Source organism: Haliotis rubra, unplaced genomic scaffold (assembly GCF_003918875.1).
Source record: "Haliotis rubra isolate DU_JTF1 unplaced genomic scaffold, ASM391887v1 Scf82, whole genome shotgun sequence".
In the NCBI taxonomy this organism is placed as follows: Eukaryota; Metazoa; Mollusca; class Gastropoda; order Lepetellida; family Haliotidae; genus Haliotis; species Haliotis rubra.
In genome coordinates, this window is record NW_025767546.1 from 2,234,564 (window position 1) to 2,256,113 (window position 21,550).

The 21,550-nt window shown below is 41.7% G+C and overlaps 2 protein-coding genes across 2 annotated transcripts; one reads left to right on the forward strand and one right to left on the reverse strand.

The window, feature by feature from the left end:
• The first annotated feature begins 1,789 nt into the window (after positions 1-1,789).
• On the forward strand, positions 1,790-11,509 carry LOC124262085 (vitelline envelope sperm lysin receptor-like). The gene is made up of 10 exons (XM_046696518.1): positions 1,790-1,898; positions 2,429-2,467; positions 3,317-3,359; positions 4,585-4,769; positions 5,391-5,548; positions 7,129-7,274; positions 9,115-9,187; positions 9,850-10,009; positions 10,367-10,430; positions 11,287-11,509. The coding sequence occupies exons 1-10, from the start codon at positions 1,887-1,889 to the stop codon at positions 11,448-11,450; spliced, it is 1,044 nt and encodes a 347-aa protein (XP_046552474.1). The 5' UTR covers positions 1,790-1,886; the 3' UTR covers positions 11,451-11,509.
• A 1,310-nt stretch (positions 11,510-12,819) lies between these two features.
• Positions 12,820-19,728, reverse strand: LOC124262011 (protein lin-7 homolog C-like). Its single transcript, XM_046696425.1, is given in 7 exon segments — positions 12,820-14,104; positions 14,646-14,700; positions 15,771-15,932; positions 15,934-15,981; positions 17,726-17,874; positions 18,031-18,072; positions 19,650-19,728. Coding segments are annotated over 7 exon segments (591 nt in total). The 5' UTR covers positions 19,687-19,728; the 3' UTR covers positions 12,820-14,006.
• Between the last annotated feature and the right edge of the window lie 1,822 nt (positions 19,729-21,550).

Consider the following 21,550-nt stretch of genomic DNA (forward strand, 5'->3'; position numbering starts at 1 on the left):
GGGCTAGCACTATAAAACCAGCTTAAGTCTGGGCTAGTACCAGCAGCCGCACATACACATACACACGCATGCACGTCGTCAAATGAGCGAAATATTATCCAACCTGATGAGGGTTACAGCACTCTACGCTAAAAGCCAAGCTGTCAAAATGTTTTATGGTAGCCATGTGGAGGACATTTAACGAATCGGTGATGAATGTTTGGTTGGTTGTTTTACGCCGCACTCAGCAATATTCCAGCTATATGGCTTCGGTCTGTAAATAATCGAGCCTCGACCAGACAGTCCAGTGATCAACAACATGAGCAGCGATCTACACAAATGGAATATAATGACATGTGTCAGCAAGCCTGACCACCCGATTCCGTTAGTCGCCTCTTTCGACAACCATGGGTTGCTGAAGATCAATTCTAACCCGGATCTTCACGAGTCGGTGATGAACCTGATGTCTGATGCCCTTCCCTATTTCAAGTGAGACTTGACTTGCATTGTATTAGTGAGGCATGCCACCGGTAATATTACATTGTAATATAGTCACTACACTGCTTGTAATCACGTTACATAGCCAAGTGAGTCTTCTTCCCACCATTAGGGGCGATGGCCTTGAGTGAGTGAGTGAGTTAATATTTAACGTCACATCGGCAATATCTCAGCCATATCGTGACGAAAACAATTTATACAATAAAAGGTGAAAACATTTGGAAGATTAAAACCTGTCGACAATGGACAGTAAAAATACTAGAGAATCACAGATATGAATATAAAACTAGCGAGGAAAGCTTTGATGGCCTTGTGGGTTAAATGTTTCCTCGTGACACCAAGGCCCGGGTTCGATTCTATTTGGATACAACGCGTGAAGCCTATTACTGGTGTACCCTTATGTGGTTTGCTGGAATATTGCTAAATGTGGCTTGAAACCTTTCTGTCCAACTCACTCTTCCCGTGATTTGTAGAGAGTCATGATCAGATTAGGACGACCAGCCATATTTCCGCATATTTGTCGGAACGGCCAATTAGATATGTGAATACATGTTAGGGCTGTCTATCAAAGATTCCAATACATGCAGGGACGATCGATCAAACATTCAGACGTACTTTTTGTTTAATTTTAACACCGATATATAGCAATATTCCAGCTATAAGGCGGCAGTCTGTACATAATCGAGTCTGGATCAGACAATCCAGTGATGGACATCCATCATGGACATCAATCTGCGTAACTGAGATACGATGACTTGTGTCAACCAAGTCAGCGAGCCTGACCACCCGATCCTGTTAGTCGCCACTTAAGAGCTTAAGAACCACGGTCTATAATGGTAAATGCATGTGCGATGTGATCAAGTGAGCGTGATTTTACGCCGCTTTGAGCAATATCACCACGGGGAACACAAGAAGTGGGCTGCACACTACAGGGGCGTGTCACGCTTAGAAACAGCCTTAGAAAGACATATAGGTATATAGTACTAGGGTAGGGTCTATATACCTATATGTCTTTCTAACGCTATTTCTAAGCGTGACACGCCCCTTGTGGTTAAAGCCATGCTTGTCATAGGAGGCGACAAAGGGGATCAGAATTGCCGACTTGGTAGACTGTATGACACATGTCATCGTATCCCAATCGCGTAGATCGATGTTCATGCTGTTGATCACTGGATTGTCTGGTCCAGACTCAATTATTAGCAGACCGCCGCCATATAGCTGGAATATTGCTGAGTGCGGCGTTATACAACAATTTGTCAAACCAGCTAACAGCTCTCTGTTAAAATAGAACCGATGCTTGGGTGCTGCCTTGATCATTCGCCCAAACGCACCTGTAACCCTTGACGGGAATTCACGTGGAACACGTGCCGCTTCTGCCAGGATTGACTTGCTGATGTGAGATAGCGAAGATGAGGTCTCAGGTAAGAAAACCGTCGTTTTGATATCTTCTCAATTTGACACTGACAATAACTTTGACACAAGGCAATATTGTAATATCTTCAAACCAGAAACTAGAGTATCTGACTGACTAATACACAGATTAATGTTAAGTAATAACTTGCATCGCGTCATTACTGAAATGTAAAAAAAACCCCAAACATCCCAGTGTTATATCCCTTATAGTTAAGCTGCAATATTGCTGAAGCGGCTGAAAGCAGCGTTCACTCACTCACTCACTCACTTCTAAGAGGCGAGGAGTAGGTTCGCTGACTCAGCTGATGCATGCCATCGTAACCCAATTGCGTGGATGTATGCTCATGATGTCAATCACATGCCTGGTCAAGACTCGATTACTTACAGACTGCTGTCATTTAGCTTGAATACAGTTGGTTTAAATCGTGTATTTCATGGATGTTTTCAAGGCCAGTGGCTCGAGTCCAACAAGAATTGTCCTTTTTTAATTTTCAGTCTATAAAATGTGGTTTACTGTTTCACTGTATGCTGTCTACAGGTTCTCCTGTTGGTCCTGTCGTGCTTCACCCTCGCCTCGGTAAGTCACATCACGTCACGCCACGTCACGTCACGTCACGTCTCAACAAATCTGGGACCCGTGAAGATCCGGGGTAGAAAAGGTCTTCAGCAAACCCATGCTTGCCACAAAAGGCGACTATGCTTGTCGTGACAGGGATCGGGTGGTCAGGCTCGCTGACTTGGTTGACACATGTCATCGGTTCCCAATTGCGCAGATCGATGCTCATGTTGTTGATCACTGGATTGTCTGGTCCATACTCGATTATTTACAGACCGCCGCCATATAGCTGGAATATTGCTGAGTGCGGCGTAAAACTAAACTCACTCACTCAACAAATCTGGGGCGGTGGAGTAGCCAAATGGTTAAAGTGTCCTCTAGTCACGCCGAAGACCCGGGTTCGATTCAACACATAGTGTGAAGCACCTTTCTGGTGTCCCCCGCCGTGATGTTGCTGGAACATTGCAGAAAGCGGCGTAAAACCTCACTCGCTCACTCTTAACACAATTAAATATCCAATCTGATTTGTGAAAACTGAAATCAGCAGTCGATGTCTCAGCACAAATGACTCCAGCGAGGATCATGCAGCTACTGCTCAATATTAAACCCGTGAACTGCCGGGCTTGTCGTTAAAGGCGACTAACGGGATCGGGTGGTCAGGCTCGCTGACTTGGTTAACACATGTCATCGTATCCCAATTGCGTAGATCGATGCTCATGCTGTTGATCACTGTACTGTCTGTTCCAGACTCGACTATTTACATATACATGTAGCCAGAATATTGTTGCGTGCGGTGTAAAACTAAACTCGCGCTATGAGATTTAACGGTATAATAATTTGATTTTTAAAATTGTTTTTTCTTCTACCAAGTGCGGAGACGTGGTTATCCGTGGAGAGGGAAGTCTCATCAAAGGTAGGTTTAATATTTCCAAGCGTCACATGCATTCTCGGGCACGTGCTTAGTCATGTTCTCAAGTGAATAATGAAGTTTGGGTTATTCCAATAAGGGAATAGACTCTTCTACTGGAACCACGGTGGTCTCCCTTTGCTGTGCAGAGTTGCGTGGAAGTGCTGTGGAAACGTGGATCTGTTCCCTCTAATTTAACCGGAATACTGTTCAAAGTGGCATCCGTGGAGGAATCTCTTTAACACATAACGAACTTGCGGAGAACTATTATTCTTTCAAAAGCCATTTAGTAGTTGCCCTTGAATTTACACCATCAGATATTAAAGGCACTACTTCAAACCATACTTCTCTAAACATAAATAAGGCATTTCTCTCAACACTATCAGCCAAAAGGTAAGCTTTTGTACCATATAATATATTTTTTAAAAATACGTATTTAGATTGCAATATTAAATTAAAAAGTTCAAATGGATAAATGCAACGTTGCATTAAATCGACTCGCGCGCCCTCTACTGGCCGAACCCCATAGTTATGTCCCTTGGAGCGTTGTTTATGAATATTCAACGCAAAACTTGATTGGAACCAGTTCGGCAAACACCGACAACACCGCGTGCGACAGTTTTCTATGTACGGAGCAAGTGTTTACATTCCATATATGGCAAGTGTTCTCTGTTTAAAAGCTGTTCGCCACGAAGTTTTAATTATCGATTTTAGGCAAGTCGTAAGGGATAATATGTCTTTTATTGCATCAATAGGAAGCTAAAGTCGGTGCACATGCCCCAATATGTGTAATACTGGCCAAAATGTCGAAAATGTGTGAAATTGTGCCTTTGAATTTCAATTTGATAATTCTACATCCCTAATTTTGGGAATGGAAAGGTAGAATTATGATCAAACTGCACTAATTTGTTAAATTCAGAAGTATTTCTCAACTGAAATCGTAAACTTTATAACATATTGAACAACATTAGAAACGCACCACACTAAAATGCACCGACGATGCTCAGATATCATGGGTACATTTCAGTCTGACGGGGATATTTCGTATTATATGGGTGGTGCGTTTCTAATGTTGTTCAGTATACAAATATCTCAACTCAGTTTTATAAGCTGCTTAGGGTGTGAGATATGTTCCGTTCCTGTTATAATACTTAGCATAGCGTATTAGGCACCGGAGTTTGTTTCCTAAAAGATTCATAGATTATTTCGGTTTTTGATATTTTTCTTCCAGTCCAGTCCGACTGTAGCAAAACAAGAAATGGCGTCACGACCATCACTCTTTATGCAGACCAACCCGTTGTTGTGAACTTCGTTTGCAAAGGCGGCGTTGTCGTTTCGCCGAAAACACGAGACGGTGTGACATACGTCCAAACAGCTGCCTTCGTACCTGGTGCAGGACCTGTCTGTCTGTTTGAGGTAATTCAAGATGCTCAGCAACTTACTAGTGGGCTGATATTCGCATTAGAGTTGCCTCCCTTAGGTGTGACCGAAATTCATGATCGTTTCTAGGTTCCTAGTAAACGTCGCATTCAGCAATATTCCTGCTGTATGACAGCGATTTATGGTTTATTGACTCTGGACCAGACAATCCAGTGATTAACATCATGGACGCCACAGACATAGTCGTTAAACAAACCTTTTAACCTGCTTCTTTTCATCATGTAACCCATGAAAATATGCAGTTACCCATGCTTGTCATAAGAGGCGACTAACGAGATCGGGTGGTCAGGCAAGATTACTTGGTTGACACATGTCATCGTATCCCAATTTTGTAGATCGATGAGCATGCTGTTGATCACTGGAATGTCTAGTCCAGACTCGATTATTCACAGAACGCCGCCATATAGCTGGAAAGTGCGGCGTGAAACAACAAACCAGCCAAAAATCAAACTTTCCATCATGTTCAGGCCAATTATCAGTGGCCTCTCATGTCAAGATTCCAAAGTTCAGGCTTTGTTGAAATAAGGAAGAATTTCCAACTATACATGTGAAAATGAGGACTTGAGATTTAAATCATAAGTACAACTTGTTTTCCAGAAAATGGCAAGGGCCCAAGTATATAAACTGAAAGTAGAAGTCGCCAGAGGAAAGAAAGGGGGAACTTTCGTCGTGAATGACGATAACATCTTTCTCGTCACATGCAAATATGACTCTGAATCGAAAAATAGTACCACTAAGGAATACATTGACCTCGGGTAAGAATACGCATGGTTCAAATTCCATCTCTTATATGCTCACCCGTAATGATCCGGCTTAGACTTGATCCTCAGCTACTCATGCTTGTAACGGTACGGAGAGGTCAGGCTCGCAGACTTTATCGAATCCCAGCTGGTGATATCAATGGATAATTTCAGTTGCTGACTTGTCTTTTTGACTGGGTACAATCAAGAACAAATCATTACTGTGGCCTACAATTTCTCTTCCTACAGAGGTTACTTGTCATATCTTCCCACGAACCTCTGTTCTAATACGGCCCTTTCATGGTGCGAGTGTTCAGAATTGTGATTGGTTGCAATCAGATTTAGTTGTGCAATCAGCGACGTTGTTTCAAAAGTGATCATTCGCAAGGCCTCGGTAATTTCCGTATGCTTCGGGAAAACTAGAACCTCTTCCCCTGCGCGATGCACAAACGTTTCTAAAAGACAGAACTCAGTCATATAAATGGCGTCTCCATCGCCCTCGTGGACAACGGACAAGTAAGCCATTAAAAGTCTTGTGTGTCACATCAACACAAGTCCCCGGCTGAGGAGGGATATTTGTGGCCCCACATTTGCTTGTATAAGATCAAGTTGGATCTAAGTCGATTTAACATCTGTGCTGATTGGATAGAAAGAAGGGAGATAATTCGTTTTGCTATTTTTTGCCGCTAGGGGATTTTACGAGAACCGGGAAATTTGGCCGTATTAGAACAGAGGTTCGTAGGAAGATATGACAAGTAACCTCTGTGGGAAGAGAATATGTATCTGGGTCTGGGCATTACACATCAGTGAAGATCCGAATTAGAATTGGTCTTCAGCAACCCATGATTTTCGTAAGAGGCGGCTCTTGGGATAGGGGACCCGTGAAGATCCGGGGTAGAATAGGTCTTCAGCAACCCATGTGCTTGTCATAAAAAGGCGACTATCTTGTCGTAAGAGGCGACTAACGGGATCGGGTGATCAGTTTCGCTGACTTGGTTGACACATGTCATCGGTTCCCAATTGCGCAGATCGATGCTCATGCTGTTGATCACTGGATTGTCTGGTCCAGACTCGATTATTTACAGACCGCCGCCATATAGCTGGAATATTGCTGAGTGCGGCGTGAAACTAAACTCACTCACTCACTCACTTGGGATAGGGTGGCCAGACTCGCTTACTTGCTTGACACGTCATCGTATCCCAGTTGCGTAGGTCGATGCTCGGGCTGTTGCTCACGTGATTGTCTGGCCCAGATTCGATTATCTAGTTTTGCTCTCCCGATGCTGCTAGATGAGTTGTGAGATGAAAAACACATGGACGGCATAACATCGAATTAGAACAATCATCCCTTGCATGAAGTCGTGGCGGTGGGGTAGCCTTGTGGTTAAAGCTTTCGCTCGTCACGCCGAAGACCCGGGTTCGATTCCCCACATGGGCACAATGTGACTCCCATTTCTGGTGTCCCCCGCCGTGATATTGCTGGAATATTGCTCAAAGCGGTGTTAAACGTAATTCACTCTCACTCACTCACTCGTACAAGTAGCATGACGTTAAATGACATGAATAGACTCGGATATTGATGCTTGTACTTTCAGACATTATATTTTCGAGGAGATTTTTAAGAACAGTGGCTCAAGACTCAAAAGCATTCCAGTGGAACTGGCGGCCGTAGACGTAATTGGAAAACCAGTCAAAGACGCGTCACTCGGGCGTATTGTGAAGCTCCGTGCAAAGGTTAAAGGTACTTGGTATATACCCTTCTGCAGCCCACGCTGTCGAGAGTACAAGGTATTGGTTTTTGCTTGAAAACTACGGTCCATTTGCCTTAACTGGTCCTACAGTACTGTCGGAAATAGAAAAAAAACCTCTTTTCACATTTATATCTACAAGTTAGGTAGTTAATATGTGAAAGTGTGAAATATCTGTTGGACTAAGTTCGGCCTAACTACAGTCTCAGTGGTAGGGAGATAGGAAACGTTAAAAAAGGATTTTACTGAGGAGATATTAGTGCAGAAATGAGCAATTCGGGTTTTTTCAGTCCGAAGAGACTTATTTGGAGCAGACCATGGCTTTATGCAAATTAGTGTGCAATGATATTGTATAACAAATGGCACTTTTTGGATGTCAATTTTGAAATTAGACTTAGCTTCATAATAAACGATATCAGACGTAAAAAATAACAACTTTAATACTGAAACTATTAAGGATGTAGATACCATGGAGTCTCACTATCGCTATAAAAAGAAACAGGTAGGAGTGGTCGTCTCAAAAGCAACACCAAGACGGGTGTTGCTGACGGTAGTTGGGGTCGGGCTTGGGGATAGAGCTATAAGCTAAGATTAGAAAAACGATAGAGACATATTCATGAAAAAGCATAAAAGAATTGAGATGACCCCTTGTGTCTGTGGGCAAGTGAGTTGACGGTCCGTCGTCATACCTGGCTGAGCGACCTAATTCCCATGTATAGTCTGATCTATTGTTTTCAGCAGCTGTTCGTATTTTTTCTAAGTTTTGCCCGATTTTACGAGTAAACATGCTTTTCTGGACATCGTATTACGCATCCCACTGAACGCCCAGTTAGGCCGAAGTGGGTTATTTCGACATATGTTATTTGCAATTGTGTACATTTTAAGGATACAGAGTAACAGCCTAAAACATTTTTTTTCTATTTCCGACAGTTTTCTATTTAGTACTTCGAGGTATAGCTACTGATGTAGTTAGGCCTTGCAGTTGGAACAGTACAGTCCCTTGGCAAATACGAGTGACCAGCCGCTTAAGGCGCTGCAATTCGCCGCAATTCGCTTGCAGAGTTGCGTCCCTTGGACATTGCAGAGAAATCTGATGATTGGTTCGAATCTGTTCGCCTCGGTTGTTTATCTATGTTTCTATGTTTGATGTCCGTGCTCGTGGGTTTCACCAAAATTGTGAACGTCTGATATTTGCATCACGTCTCACTTTTCCGTATAAGCTACGTAAAACAACTCATTTTGTGCAAGTGGGCCTGAACTGCTACTCCTTCGTGGGTGACGGGCTATAGGTAATCTTCTGTCGTTTATAAATGTGGCTCTGAAACAGTCAACCAAATAAAACATTTCATCGTGAACTATAGGAAAGTAACGAAATATGGCACGTTAATATTGCATGCCTTCTATATTATGTTAAGGGAGGTCGAGTGGACTTTAAGGTCGCATTGTAGATTTTTGTAAATACTAAAGCCGGTTTTATTACTTGCTCGCCCACATGGATACCTGACTCAGACATGACCTAGTGGTTAAAGCGTTCGCTTGTCACGCCAAAAACCCGGGTTTGATTCCACACAGGGTACAGTAGTGTCCCCTTCGTGATATTGCTGGAACATGCTAAAAGTGGCGTAAAACCATACTTAGTCTGCATACTGTTTATCCCTGTTAACCTGTTGCAGGGCATCTGTTTCCAAGTGTGGACAAACGCAAACGCAAACGCACAGGCGGCATAGTTTTAAATGCAATAATGTTGAACATAGCAATGGGCCCCGTTACACCACCGCCAGCACCGCTCACTGTGAAAATATCACGACTCTGAAGTGATGTTTCCTCTTTCAGGGTCACTGCGCCTTCGTCCCGTCAGCTGTGTTGCCTTCAATGGCGTCAAGGAGTATCGGATTCTACTTGGCGGGTAAGCTTCTTCCAGCCTCACTGCGATTGTTTGTTGTTTAATGCCGCTCTCAGCAATATTCCAGCTATATGGCGACGGTCTGTAAATAATCGAGTCTGGACCAGACAATCCAGTGATTTACATCGTAAGCATCGATCTACGCAGTTGGGATACGATGACATGTGTCAACCAAGTAATCTTTCCCGACCACCCGATCCCGTTAGTCGCCTCTCACGACAAGCATTGGTTGAAGACCAATTGTAACCCGGATCTTGACAGGCAGAAGAGAAATGAAATCGTGCCAGAGAGCGGACATCGGGTCACCCAAGAACCCATGCATTTTTCCTTTAGGTTGGTTCGCCTGACGCAACCTCCAACCTTGTTAGATCTCTCGATAGAGGGACATACTACATCCATTTGTCTAGAGTTACGTCCCTTGGGCGGTTCGAATCTCGTCTTGTTTATAGGTTTGTCAGCACCATGACCATCTTGGCGGGTTTCACCAGCTACTCACGGCGCGGGATACCCGAAATGGTCTTCGCGCATTGTACCCATGTGGAGAATCGAACCTGGGTCTTCGGTGTGACGAGCGAACACTTTAGCCACTAGGCTACCCCACCGCCCCTACGACTCGAGTATAACATCTGATATTCATGTAATACAATCCAGATAGACGGTTTCAGGTGTGGTGATGGCATTGTGTTCCGAAAGACATCCGGCTTCAAAGTGAGAGGCAGAATCATCGACAGTCCATTCTTCGTGGCCTTCCGTCTACAGGGGTCCGTGCACATGGGGTTCAAGTGTAACTTCACCGTCTGTCACAACGCAGCCAAGTGTGATGGGGTGAGTGTCGTTGCCGTCCACAGCTTGTTTACCTGGCCCAGATTCTTAACCTTCAACCGCAAGGCTGTTCATGTAATCACACGGGCAGGAACATTCAGTAAAATGTAAAACTGAGCTGTACATAAAGTATCTTCCCGTACTGGTCTTGCTTCACTAATAAACAGAATCAAGCCATGAATTCAGAATATAACTCGGTTAACATGATTGTGAACGTTTTAATTCGAATTAGGTATTTTTTACTGACGTGCTACAGATTGGGGACATTAGAGCTGATCCAGATGGATACCGGAATAAATTAATTACAAATGACGTGCGTGAACGCCCCCACGTGACAAACGTTCGCCCTCCCTGTTTCAGAATTCCTGCTACAAGAAAAACAGAAAAAGACCTAAGCGAACAGCATTGTATCCTTTACAAACAGGTATTTTCAAAGTTCTGTTCTGTGCACGGAATTCCGCTCTCGGTAACAGTCTATCCCTTAAGGCATCCCCACAACAAACAAGACCCGTGAAGAAGATCCGGGTTAGAATTGGTCTTCAGTAGCCCATGCTTGTCGTAAGAAGCGACAAACGGGATCTGGTGCTCAGGCTCGCTGTCTGGGTTGACACATGCCATCGTATCCCAATTGCGTAGATCGATGCTAATGCTGTTGCTCACTGGATTCTCTGGTCCAGACTCCATTATTTACAGACGCCGATATGTAGCTGGAATTTTGCTGAGTGCGTCGTAAAACTAAACTCACACACCAATGATCAGTAAATCTGACATGAAGGGCAACGTCGACACATTGACGGGTTGTCAAACGAGTCACCCAGCCCGCAGAGTCAGTTGACTATCCGATCCATTTCCTCGCCTTTTACAAGTACAGACTGCCCGGGGGACCTATTAACGAATCTCCCATATGGATGCGAGTATTAGAGTGGGGATGGTAAGCCATGATTTTATTTGACATTACAGCAAGCCGTCAGGTATGTCTGGCCCAGATCCCAGTATTTGCAGACCAACTGATATAACTACAATAGTACTGATAAGGATATCAAACATTCAGTCGCTCGTACTGGTTCGAATCCCGGTCTCCTCCTTGGTCAATCCTACGACATATTAAACTGCACCGGTTTATTGTGTACAATGTGACAGACAATGGCCAATATTACAATAATAATTATACATAATCTTATCAGTAATGCAGTTTCAACAACTGGCTTGGCCGGTCAAGGCTGTCATTACATCGGCGTACTATTGCGGGTTTAAACGGCATTCATTCACTTCTCTTGCAGGTCCGGAGTACGAAGAACAGGAAGAAGAGATGTTTCCCGTCACCGCCGTGATGTCTCCCATCACAATCAAGCCGTCCTCCAACCGACGACGACGACGAACATGTCGAAGACACGTCCACGCATTCCTCTCGCGGCGGCCTCCGTGTCCATCCGCCCTTCCATAACACGTTCCAAGTTCGGTGTTGATGGACTCCTTTCGGAATTAAACTGGTGGTATACGGTTTTAACTGTTTCAGTTCTAATTACCGGGATCGCAGTCACTTGTGTGCTCTGCAGTAATATTGACGGGTTTTGCGGTCAGTCATAGTAATCTGGACGGCCCCGTCTCCGTTGTAATCAAGATCTACAAATGTGCTGATCCATGAAACATGGGCATGTTGTCGCGGGAAGGCGATCTATCCAGACAAACTTGTTTCGAACCCACGATACTTTCAATCGGGATACAGAAACAGATTCATTCTGGTCGAACTGTTTTGTCGAGTTTAAATAATACTGAAAGCGACATTATTGGTATGACTCAGGACATACGGAATTGCACGAAGGCTCTTCAGCTCCATGTGTAATGACACTATCTTGATGTCCTTACGTTGAAATGCTGGTCGTGAGAGGCGACTAACGGAACCGGGTGGTCAGGCTCGCTGACTTGGTTGACACGTGTCATCGTATCCCAATTGCGTAGATCGATGCTCATACTGTTGGTCACTGGATTGCCTGGTCCAGATTCGATTATTTACAGACCGCCGCCATACAGCTGGAATATTGCTGAAGACGGTGTTAAACAACAAACCAAACCAAAAACCTTACGTTGAATCACATAAAAGTACGTGAAAATATATGCCAAGATCGATCAATGGTTCCGTTACCGTAATAAATGGCAGCAAAAAGATTCGGATGGTTTGAAAGTGATTTCCGTCCTGAAAGCAGTCTGGCTCCCTGGGTATACTGCGCCGGCGCTTCATAGAGTAAAGCGCCGGCGCAGCATACCCAGGAAACCTGCTTATATTGACAGGTCCAGGCTTTACAATCTGTTCAGATAGAGCTGTGGTATCAGGCATGTAAGTCTCGCTTGGCGCTACTTCCGGTACTAACTGGTTCCCGGCTCTTTGAGCGCGCCAGTTCTGGTACTAAATTGCCAAACCGCCAAATATAACGTTACTAGACCGGACCAAGTGTACAACCATCTTTGGTTGTCACAGCAGCCGAGTAATAGTTGGCTAATTTGGGGATGGTTAGATCGAAAATAGTTATTCCTGCAAGGATTATCGGTTCCTTACTGTCAACCATGAGATCATTCGAAAAGGTATGAAACGTTTGTCACCGGAAGTACTAAGGTCACGTACAATGCCATGACCTAGTTACGGGCCCTATTGCTAACTGCAAACACCATCCACTCAGTTTCTGAATACGCATCCATTCAAGTCGGAGAAAGATCTGGAGAAAGCAACCCTCAGTTATTGTTGTTTGGCTTCAACTTTTATCAGTTACAACACGTCCTAAACGATTGTCATGGTAACCACAACTGGGATGGAGACGTGACAATGACTGAATTTATTGCATAAAAAAGCTACAAATTTAAATGACACATATGCACATTACATCATGGGTATCCAAACATCGTGTAAATGTCAACATTTCCGTTTGAGTAAGTCTAAAATTACATCCAGCTCTACTAGCTTACAATGCTTCACAAACTTTCGGTCATACCATCTGAAAATGATTCTTTTACTAATGTCTTACTGGCAAACGAGGATAAGTTGGACCGGCGCAGAGAACCCGTTTACAAGAAGTAGGCCGTGCACGGCAATGAGCAAGCCCATTTGGTTTGTAAAAGGCATAGCAGATGTAGGCTAGTGCGCGTGCATTATATGACGATGAAACTGATTCCACGCGTAGCTGCACACGCCTTGCTCATAAGATACGCGTCGGTGTAGCAAGTCGCACTAAACTTGATCATGGACAACCTGGGGCCCCTTCGCTAACGATGGCAAGCCCCAGTGGGCGGCACTCATACATGCTAATAGGGGTCAATTGTCAGGTCTGTGCTCAACTTATCTTTGTTTGCCAGTAAGACAATACCAATTTCATTGAATCAGTTACACTGAATCTTCACAAAATACCTTTTATTGAAAACTGGGAATGGTTACACATAAACTGATTATTGAAACAATCCTGCATCTTATGGGTTCAAATGACTTTGACAAAAGTATATATTCCCCCATCAGGGAAATACTTGAGCTGAGGGCAAATAACCATATACCCCTCTAAAAAGTAAAAATCTGCATGCTGCTGAACACTGAAAGTCATATGACCCTGGACGAGTTAACCCCCGTTAAAAAAATAATAAAACAAATTCTAAATTGATTAGTAACGTTTTTTTCATAAAGGAAGATTGACACCTCCCTGCAAGATAATTTCTTATCGCAGATTTACTCAAGGTATATGTTGTTTAACGCGACCATTGGTCTTCTACTACTTGCATTCAATCCTTTAATAATAGACAAGATATGTGAGGCCACAAAATAAAACTGGGTACATAGTATTTGAGGTTATTCATCTTTTTATCATCTGTTGGACACATCTGAATATGGTTACACATGTGGCTATGCTATATACAATTTGTCTGTTTCATTGCTTGATGTGGTGCAAGATATACAAATACGACAATGATCCTAGATAATGGCTTCTATTACTGATATACAAGGCTCTGAATGCTGATGTCTTCAAGGAGTCTGTCGTCTTCTTGCACGCTGCTTGTCAAACCTGGCTTCCATTTCATCCAGTACTCGGGGCGTGTATCGCACAACCAGACTCACTGTACCTAATGGAGAAACATTTGCTGATGAACATGTGATGTTTACAGCATGCTAAATCCTGCGGCCTAAAGGCAAACAAGCTGAAAACAAACTCAGAAAAGAACAAACAGTGGAAAATGTGTGCAAGTCGCCATTTAATTAATGTGGTAAGATTTGCTGTTTCATGAAGTACAAACTATAGTACTTTTTTGGTGCCGACTTCATTGCAGCATTTGAACCTACATTCTGGGAGTGATGCACCCAATGGCCAGCACACACAACAGACCTGGACCCACCATGCCATAACAGCTTCCACAATATGAAAGTCTGACAACTATTATTCTACATTACAAATTTTTCAAATTGTGTATGAGTAATTCTTGACTGATCCTATTTACAGGCACACACAGAGAGACAGACAATTCCACTACGGTAAATAATAATGCATAAATTATTTTTTTTAAATCTCACGGATTTGTAACGGTAATTAATTAGTCAATGGTCAAAATAAAGAAGCCCTTCAAATGGAGAAGTAATTTCCTACTTCAGACTACTGTACACATTTACCTGAAGCTTCTTTCAAGAGTTCTACTGCCTTCTCATGGTGCTCTCCTTCCACGCTCTGGAATAAACAAGGGAGGCTAAGCAGACACCAACACAGGAATCGCCTTATTTTCATTAGCAAAACAGTTTCATTCAAACAACTGCCTGGCAAATTGGCAACAAAAATAAAGCAAATTGATTGTTACTGATATTTTCAACAGTTCTATTTCTGGCATGTTAAATAAACATTTTCTTTTTCTGTCCTGTTGTATATGAAATAAAGAGTTGTTTTAATCCAAACCATCACATTACAATCATATTAACATTCATTGAGATGTTTTACTGACATAAGCCACAGATACAGGGCCGGATATCAGCTACTGAGCAGAGCCCAATAAAACAATGAACTTTAGCAATTAGCAATAAGGCCATGAAAAGTTTCTTTATGCAAGTCCATGAATACATGCCATATTCACAAAATCCCAGGACAACTCGAAATGTATAAACAGTGGGGAAAGTTCTATGGATATACAACTTCATCATTATCAGTAGATGGCGTACCGTGTACGCAAGACAGTCCCCTGTTACATGTACAAGTGACTACCGGACAGGGAAATTCTGCATGTCACACAAAAACGCTTCAAGACAAAATTTGGTGTAGTCATGGGATGTTGCTCAAGTTATTGAATGATGTCATTCGAAATGTAAAAAGTATATGAAACATTTAAATTTTGACCAAAATGTAAGCAAAATTTGACAATTTATCACATCAAATTTCACTGATGTGCATATTTTTCAGAAAATTAAAATTTGCATTTGAGAAAGCTCATTCATCATAGATTAAAAATATATATGCAGTTTTTGACTCACATGAACACACACCTGTTTGTTATTACACTGAAACACATTCACTTTGTTTGAAACTGCATGAAGCTGTTATTATTAATGTAAGTAACATTTCGGGTGTAGATGCTAACACTCTTATGAAGCAAGTGAAATGTATAGTTATGCCAAGTTAAATACTCAAATTAGTTACAAGAGTAAAGCGTAATAATGACACTTTTAATATGGACGTTAGATGAATGGTGCCAAGGTTTGAGCTAAATGGACCTGACATCACTACATGACTCCTACTGCCCGGACACCTACCACGCCATTGACTGACAGCAGTTGATCGCCACGTTTGAGCCCCTGGTGCCTATCTGCCACCCCCCCTGGAATGATGCGTGAGATGTAGATGGGCGAGTTCTGTTCCTTGCCCCCCATCACATTGAAGCCCAAGCCCTCCTCTGTCTTGGGAAGAAGCACGACCCCGGGGGTGAGCGTGACCCTCACTGGCGGCAAATGCAGCTACTGTGGCCTGGAACAAATCAAGTTGGATTTAAGAGGTGAGGTGAACCCAATTTTAACATCATGCTTAGGATCATAACTTATAATATGTCCGCACTAATTCCCAATCATATAGATATATCCTGCTAGCTCACCAAGATACCATGCCACAGTTTATCATGGACACCCCGCTAAGACACAGTACACTGATACTGATCATGCTGAGTTTGTATTATTCTTCTTTTATAGTCTTTTTGTGGTGAAAACGTACCGATGAATTTCACTTTAAACAAAAAAGTAAATCAAATAAAGTGAAATTAAGATTGCGAATCCTCAGAATTTTACCTTGCCATTTGAAAATTTAAATCTCAGAATTTTATTCAACTTGGGATGAAAGTTGTTTAACAAACGATCATAGTTTCAAATCGGTATTATTGGTTTGTATTACAAGGGGGTATGCACATAAAATGAAACACCGAGATCAAGTAGGGTTGGTCTAAGTTAACGCTCATCACGTACCGCACGTGCATTTGTTTCACTGTTCCAGCTACCCCTTTGTAATACAAACCAATATAAGCGATTTGAAACTATGATCGTTTGTTAAACAACTTTTTTCATAAGTTGAATAAAAATCTAGATTTAAATGTTCAATTGGCAAGGTAGAATTATGAGGATTCGCAATCTTAATTTCACTTTATTCGATTTACATTTTTCTTTAAAGTGCAATTCACCGGTACGTTTTCACTGCAAACAGACTATAGTGCATGTTTTATTCTTTTAGTGCATGTTTTATTCTTTTAGTGCAGAGTGCAGGGTAAACTCATGTGCCATTTTGTATCAAAGACAGCTTGACGAGTATGGGAATTAAACCCTTGATAACCTATACTCTGTGCAGGTGCTGCATCCTCAGTAACAGTGAACATGTATGCATATTGCAATACTATTTCAATAGTTTTTCTCTCCTTGAATTGTCTCATTTTAAGTCATTTCCCAAATGAATGTATAGTTTATACGAAATAAAAACTAGTTGAGGTAGTTTCTGTCTCTTTTAATAACTGACAAGAAACCTGAAACCCAGATCAAGTAAACAGTCATGTTTGTAATGGGCAGATAACACTAAACCAAAGTGAACAAATCTAGTGCTTCCTGTATTTTGCGCTGCACATTTATCAACAGAAGTCAATTACTAAACTATGGATAGCCACACATACTACATCGATAGTTTTTCCTTTCTACCATCGATTAATTGCTATCAGACTCAACAATTGCAATCCATCCATAGTTCGATGCATTGTTACAGCTCTATGCACCTACCTACATATCTTTGGACCTATTCCTATTTTCACATGTCTGATTATTCTAATATGAAGATGTTAACATTTAATATATAATGAGTAGGTTTTTCAGTGCGATAAAACCAAGGGATAAATTTTGGGGTTCATAAATGAATAATATGCAAATGAAACAGTTTCCTCATGCATAATTTCACTGACCCTAAACAATAATGGTGTGATCCTTGACTACTGGGCAATAATTGACAGTCTGAGATCTACACAATAAGTAGGATAAGTATTATCAATATGACAATAACAGTCTTAAAAGTGAAAATCATCATCTAACTGGGGTGTAGATATAAACAATTGGATATCTGTATAAAATCACAACCCAATATTAAGCTCATATACTCAGGCACATGTAAATTGATGTCGCAGCTTGATGGTGATTGACAAGTATGACAAGCATGTATATCACAAGCAGTTAGTTACAAAACCCACCTTAGCTGTAGCATTAGCCCTGATCTCTGGACTGCCAGACATGTCAACTGTCTCGTACACATTCTCGTACACCTCCCTGACGGCTGTCAGGAAATCACTCTGAAGAATCTTCTGTAGAGCCACCAGCTTCTGTGCAGGGAAATCCCCACCTGTCACAGAGGAATCAACTATCATAAATCTATGCAGTGCTCACGGTGATAAGCACTCAGATTCATGAAATATGTATGTTATCTTTGTAATTCCGAAAACCTGGTTATTGCATGTAATATCATGTCACATAACATAAAGTAACAGTAGTCACTTACTCCTCTGCAATACATCCAGAAGTTCAATTGCCCTGTTGATATCTGAAAAATAAAGGAAGATGGTGTCAGCGTATACTGGGCTTGATTTAAAGTATGTAAGAGTGAGAGAGTGAGTTTAGTTTTACGCCGTACTCAGCAATATTCCAGCTACATGGCGGTGGTCTGTAAATAATCAAGTCTGGACCCGGACCTTCATGGGTGAGGTATGTAAGAGAAGTACATGCAACTTGACCTAAACACAAAGACGAAATCAAGTGACCAACGCTGTCTGAAACTCTGTACAGTAAACTGAGAGCCTTAACATACCATATTGACAGCACATTTAAAAAAACTGTAGATTAAGAGGAAAAACTGAACGTCCAAACATTTTAGCTGAAGAAATATTCTCTTGCAATAGAAATTACAAAACACAAATACATCGCACAATAGCCTGACAAAATCTGGAGGTAAACAGACATAGCATCGGAGTACCAGTCGAACTGCTCTAGCTACAAAATGCCCCAGCATATTTGGTCAAATTGCTCTGGGTTTTGGGTCAAATTGCCCCAGGGTTGGTTGTCAAAATGCCCCAATTAATTATGTATATGCCATAAATGTATAGTTTTTGTCAACTTTGATATTACATTCTTCATATAAAAGTTAGTAGAAAGAAATATTTCTGATAAATGTTCCATAGTAAACTGATAAGAGCAAAAGGAATATACATATATAGAAAATACTGCGATACCAATTATTGTGTGTGAATGTTTGAGCATTACAACTACTTGAGTTGTAACTTGTATAAATTGATTTTGGACGAAGGGTAAGTCATTCACTCGTTCCAACTGACAAGATGACCATCAACTGCAGTATGAAGTATGAGGAAGCGGACAGGACAATAATTTTCAGTGAAGAATAAAAATCAAAGTTTACAAATAACTATTCATTTATGGCACATATTTAGCCATTTTTAAAAAATCGGGGCATTTCCCAAAGGCCCATTGCAAACACAGGATTGACATCACAAACATCTGTCTGTCCCACTGGGGATTATTGGGGATTATGGACCGAAATCTTTCCCATGATGACACTGAAGAATATTCAGGCAGATGTGTTTTCCAGTGCATGAATTGTTATGCTTATAATACATGTAGATTTGTCCCATGACAAACATGTGCATTGGTACCTGTCAAATACTCTACACGTTTTAAGTCCACATTTACCGTATCCAGGAAAGCGGCTTAATATTTTCAATATCTGTCTTAAACTCCTAACCAGAGGATATGATCATCATGATGATATGTATTTCAAAAATCAAAACGTTATTCCTTCCGCCCAATATACATTAGCGATTGTTTCAAGCAGTAAATTAAAATAATTACCATCTCGATTTCTACACTGGGACGGTGACAGAGGAACGGGAAACCATACATTCCGTAAATTCCTACCACATGAAGTCAACAGCAAAGTATGGATAACTTGTTTCTCTTCCGCATAATCATTGCGACATGGGCAGTTATGATGCGCGAATTCGCCCTGTAGTCGGCATGCATATGCAATACATAATGTCAGACAAATGATTCCCGTGTGTAGAATCATTTACGCATTTTCCAACAACAAATAAATGATAAGAAACTCACCTTTCTCCAAAGTGAGAGGTTCAGCCACAGACGCCATTTTGTCTAATGAACAAGATGCTATTTGCCAACGACAGACGATTGTTAAAGGTTCAAATATATATTCTCTGTTGTGTCATATTCTAAGATTCTACCTATACTTTGTATAAAATGTCATAACATATTACCTAATTAAGAGCTTATCGAAAAAAAACAGATATGCGATATGCTTCTTGTAATTGAAACGACTGAAGACGATATTAGTTTTGTTAAGTAGTACATTTGAATTCTCCTTACACTGAAGATACGACATTAACAATGTATAGAGTTTATGGGTTTGCTCAAAATGAGTTATTTCCCTTGGACCAGTTCATCAGCTCTCCTTCCCAAGTGGAACAGTAAGGAGAGTTCTGCCAATAAAATATCGTTATGAGGAGCTTGCAACTCTCAGCTTCGATCTGAGATTAAAATAAATAATGCCTAGTGTCACTTTCTAATGCATCCCCAGCATTTCGGAAAAAAATGCGTATAAAGCAGGGATTCCTAATGTATCGTGGATTTAAAAAAGGACAAAAAACAACACATTTCACAAAAGTATGCTTTTTGAGAAGAGCACGTGGAGGGAAATTGTCATCAATACTGCAACATGTATTAAAAACACAAAGCTGTTAAACAAATGTAATTTTTGTAGTATTTAAAAGGTTCACGTTGGGATTTTGTTGAGGCAAAATTTTAGAATAGAAATAGAAGCGACAAAACCCTTTCCACATTCATAAGAAATCTCTGCTAAAAGCAGAGTCGATTGTACAATAGGGACTGTATCAAGAGCATGTTTGTTTCAGCAGAATTACAGCTGTACGTTGTTGTTTGTAAACAAATCGAGGCTGAACCAGACAATCCAGTGAATGTCACCACGAGAATGTGTTCGCGAAAATGTGTATCCATGGTTAGAGTGTTATATAGTCATTATGTCACCGGAGTGAGTGAGTGAGTTTAGTTTTAGCAATATTCCAGCAATATCACGGCGGGGGACCCGAGAAATGGGCCTCACACACATTTATGGTCGGGAGCTCTGCTACATAATATGACCAAATCAGAGTAAGGCTTCATGCGAAAGGTGAGGTGAGGTGAAATTGGGTTTAACGTTTTGCTTGAGAATATTTCGCTCATGTGACGACGTGCATGCGTGTGTATGTGTATGTGCCGCTGCTTGTACTAGCCCAGACTGAAGCTGGTTTTATAGTGCTAGCCCACTGAGATACGATGCCGCAGTGAATCATGAATACCCCACTCAGACACATTATACTGACTCCGAGCCGACCAGTCCTTGTTGTACCCAATAATGCCGAGCGCCAGGCAGGGACCAACAAGTACCATATTTTAACGTCTTTTGGTATGACGCGGTCGGGGATCGAACCCGCGACCTTCCACTCTCCGAGCGGACGCTCTAACCACTACACCACGGAGGCGGTCTCCTTCATGCGAAAGGACAGAGACGGTTTGTGAACTATGTGAGAAATCCATCAGTGTCTATTTTGCTTGAATTGCTGCATTGCTGAAGTGACAATTCCCTGATAATCTGATTGTGAAGGCTCGCTGCCATTCTGCGAAACGTGAAACTGGAAACAAAATCGGCTTTATAAATCGTTTTCGACATGTTGTGTATTTGCAAGTATAAGAAAAACAGGCAGTTGTCTGCCATTTGAACTATTTTGATAAGTAAAGGTTAATTATTTCATGGTTTTCAGTTACAAGGAAATTGTTTATTTTCATTTAGCAAAAGGGGGCTCTTGCTTTCTAAAGAAGTGCAGTGAAGTGCTCCAGACAGTGTGTTCACAGGAACACGAGGGGATCGGTTGCAGATGGCTCCGATATCTGCTATATGCTCTCAGAAACACCAATTTAGTATAAATACTCCCAGTGCT

Bases quoted from the DNA above. Each gene is read 5' to 3' on its own strand.
- LOC124262085 (XM_046696518.1), top strand. The intron at 5,549-7,128 runs GTAAGAATACGC...TTGTACTTTCAG, and splicing joins AAGGAATACATTGACCTCGG to ACATTATATTTTCGAGGAGA. The intron at 7,275-9,114 runs GTACTTGGTATA...TTCCTCTTTCAG, and splicing joins GCTCCGTGCAAAGGTTAAAG to GGTCACTGCGCCTTCGTCCC.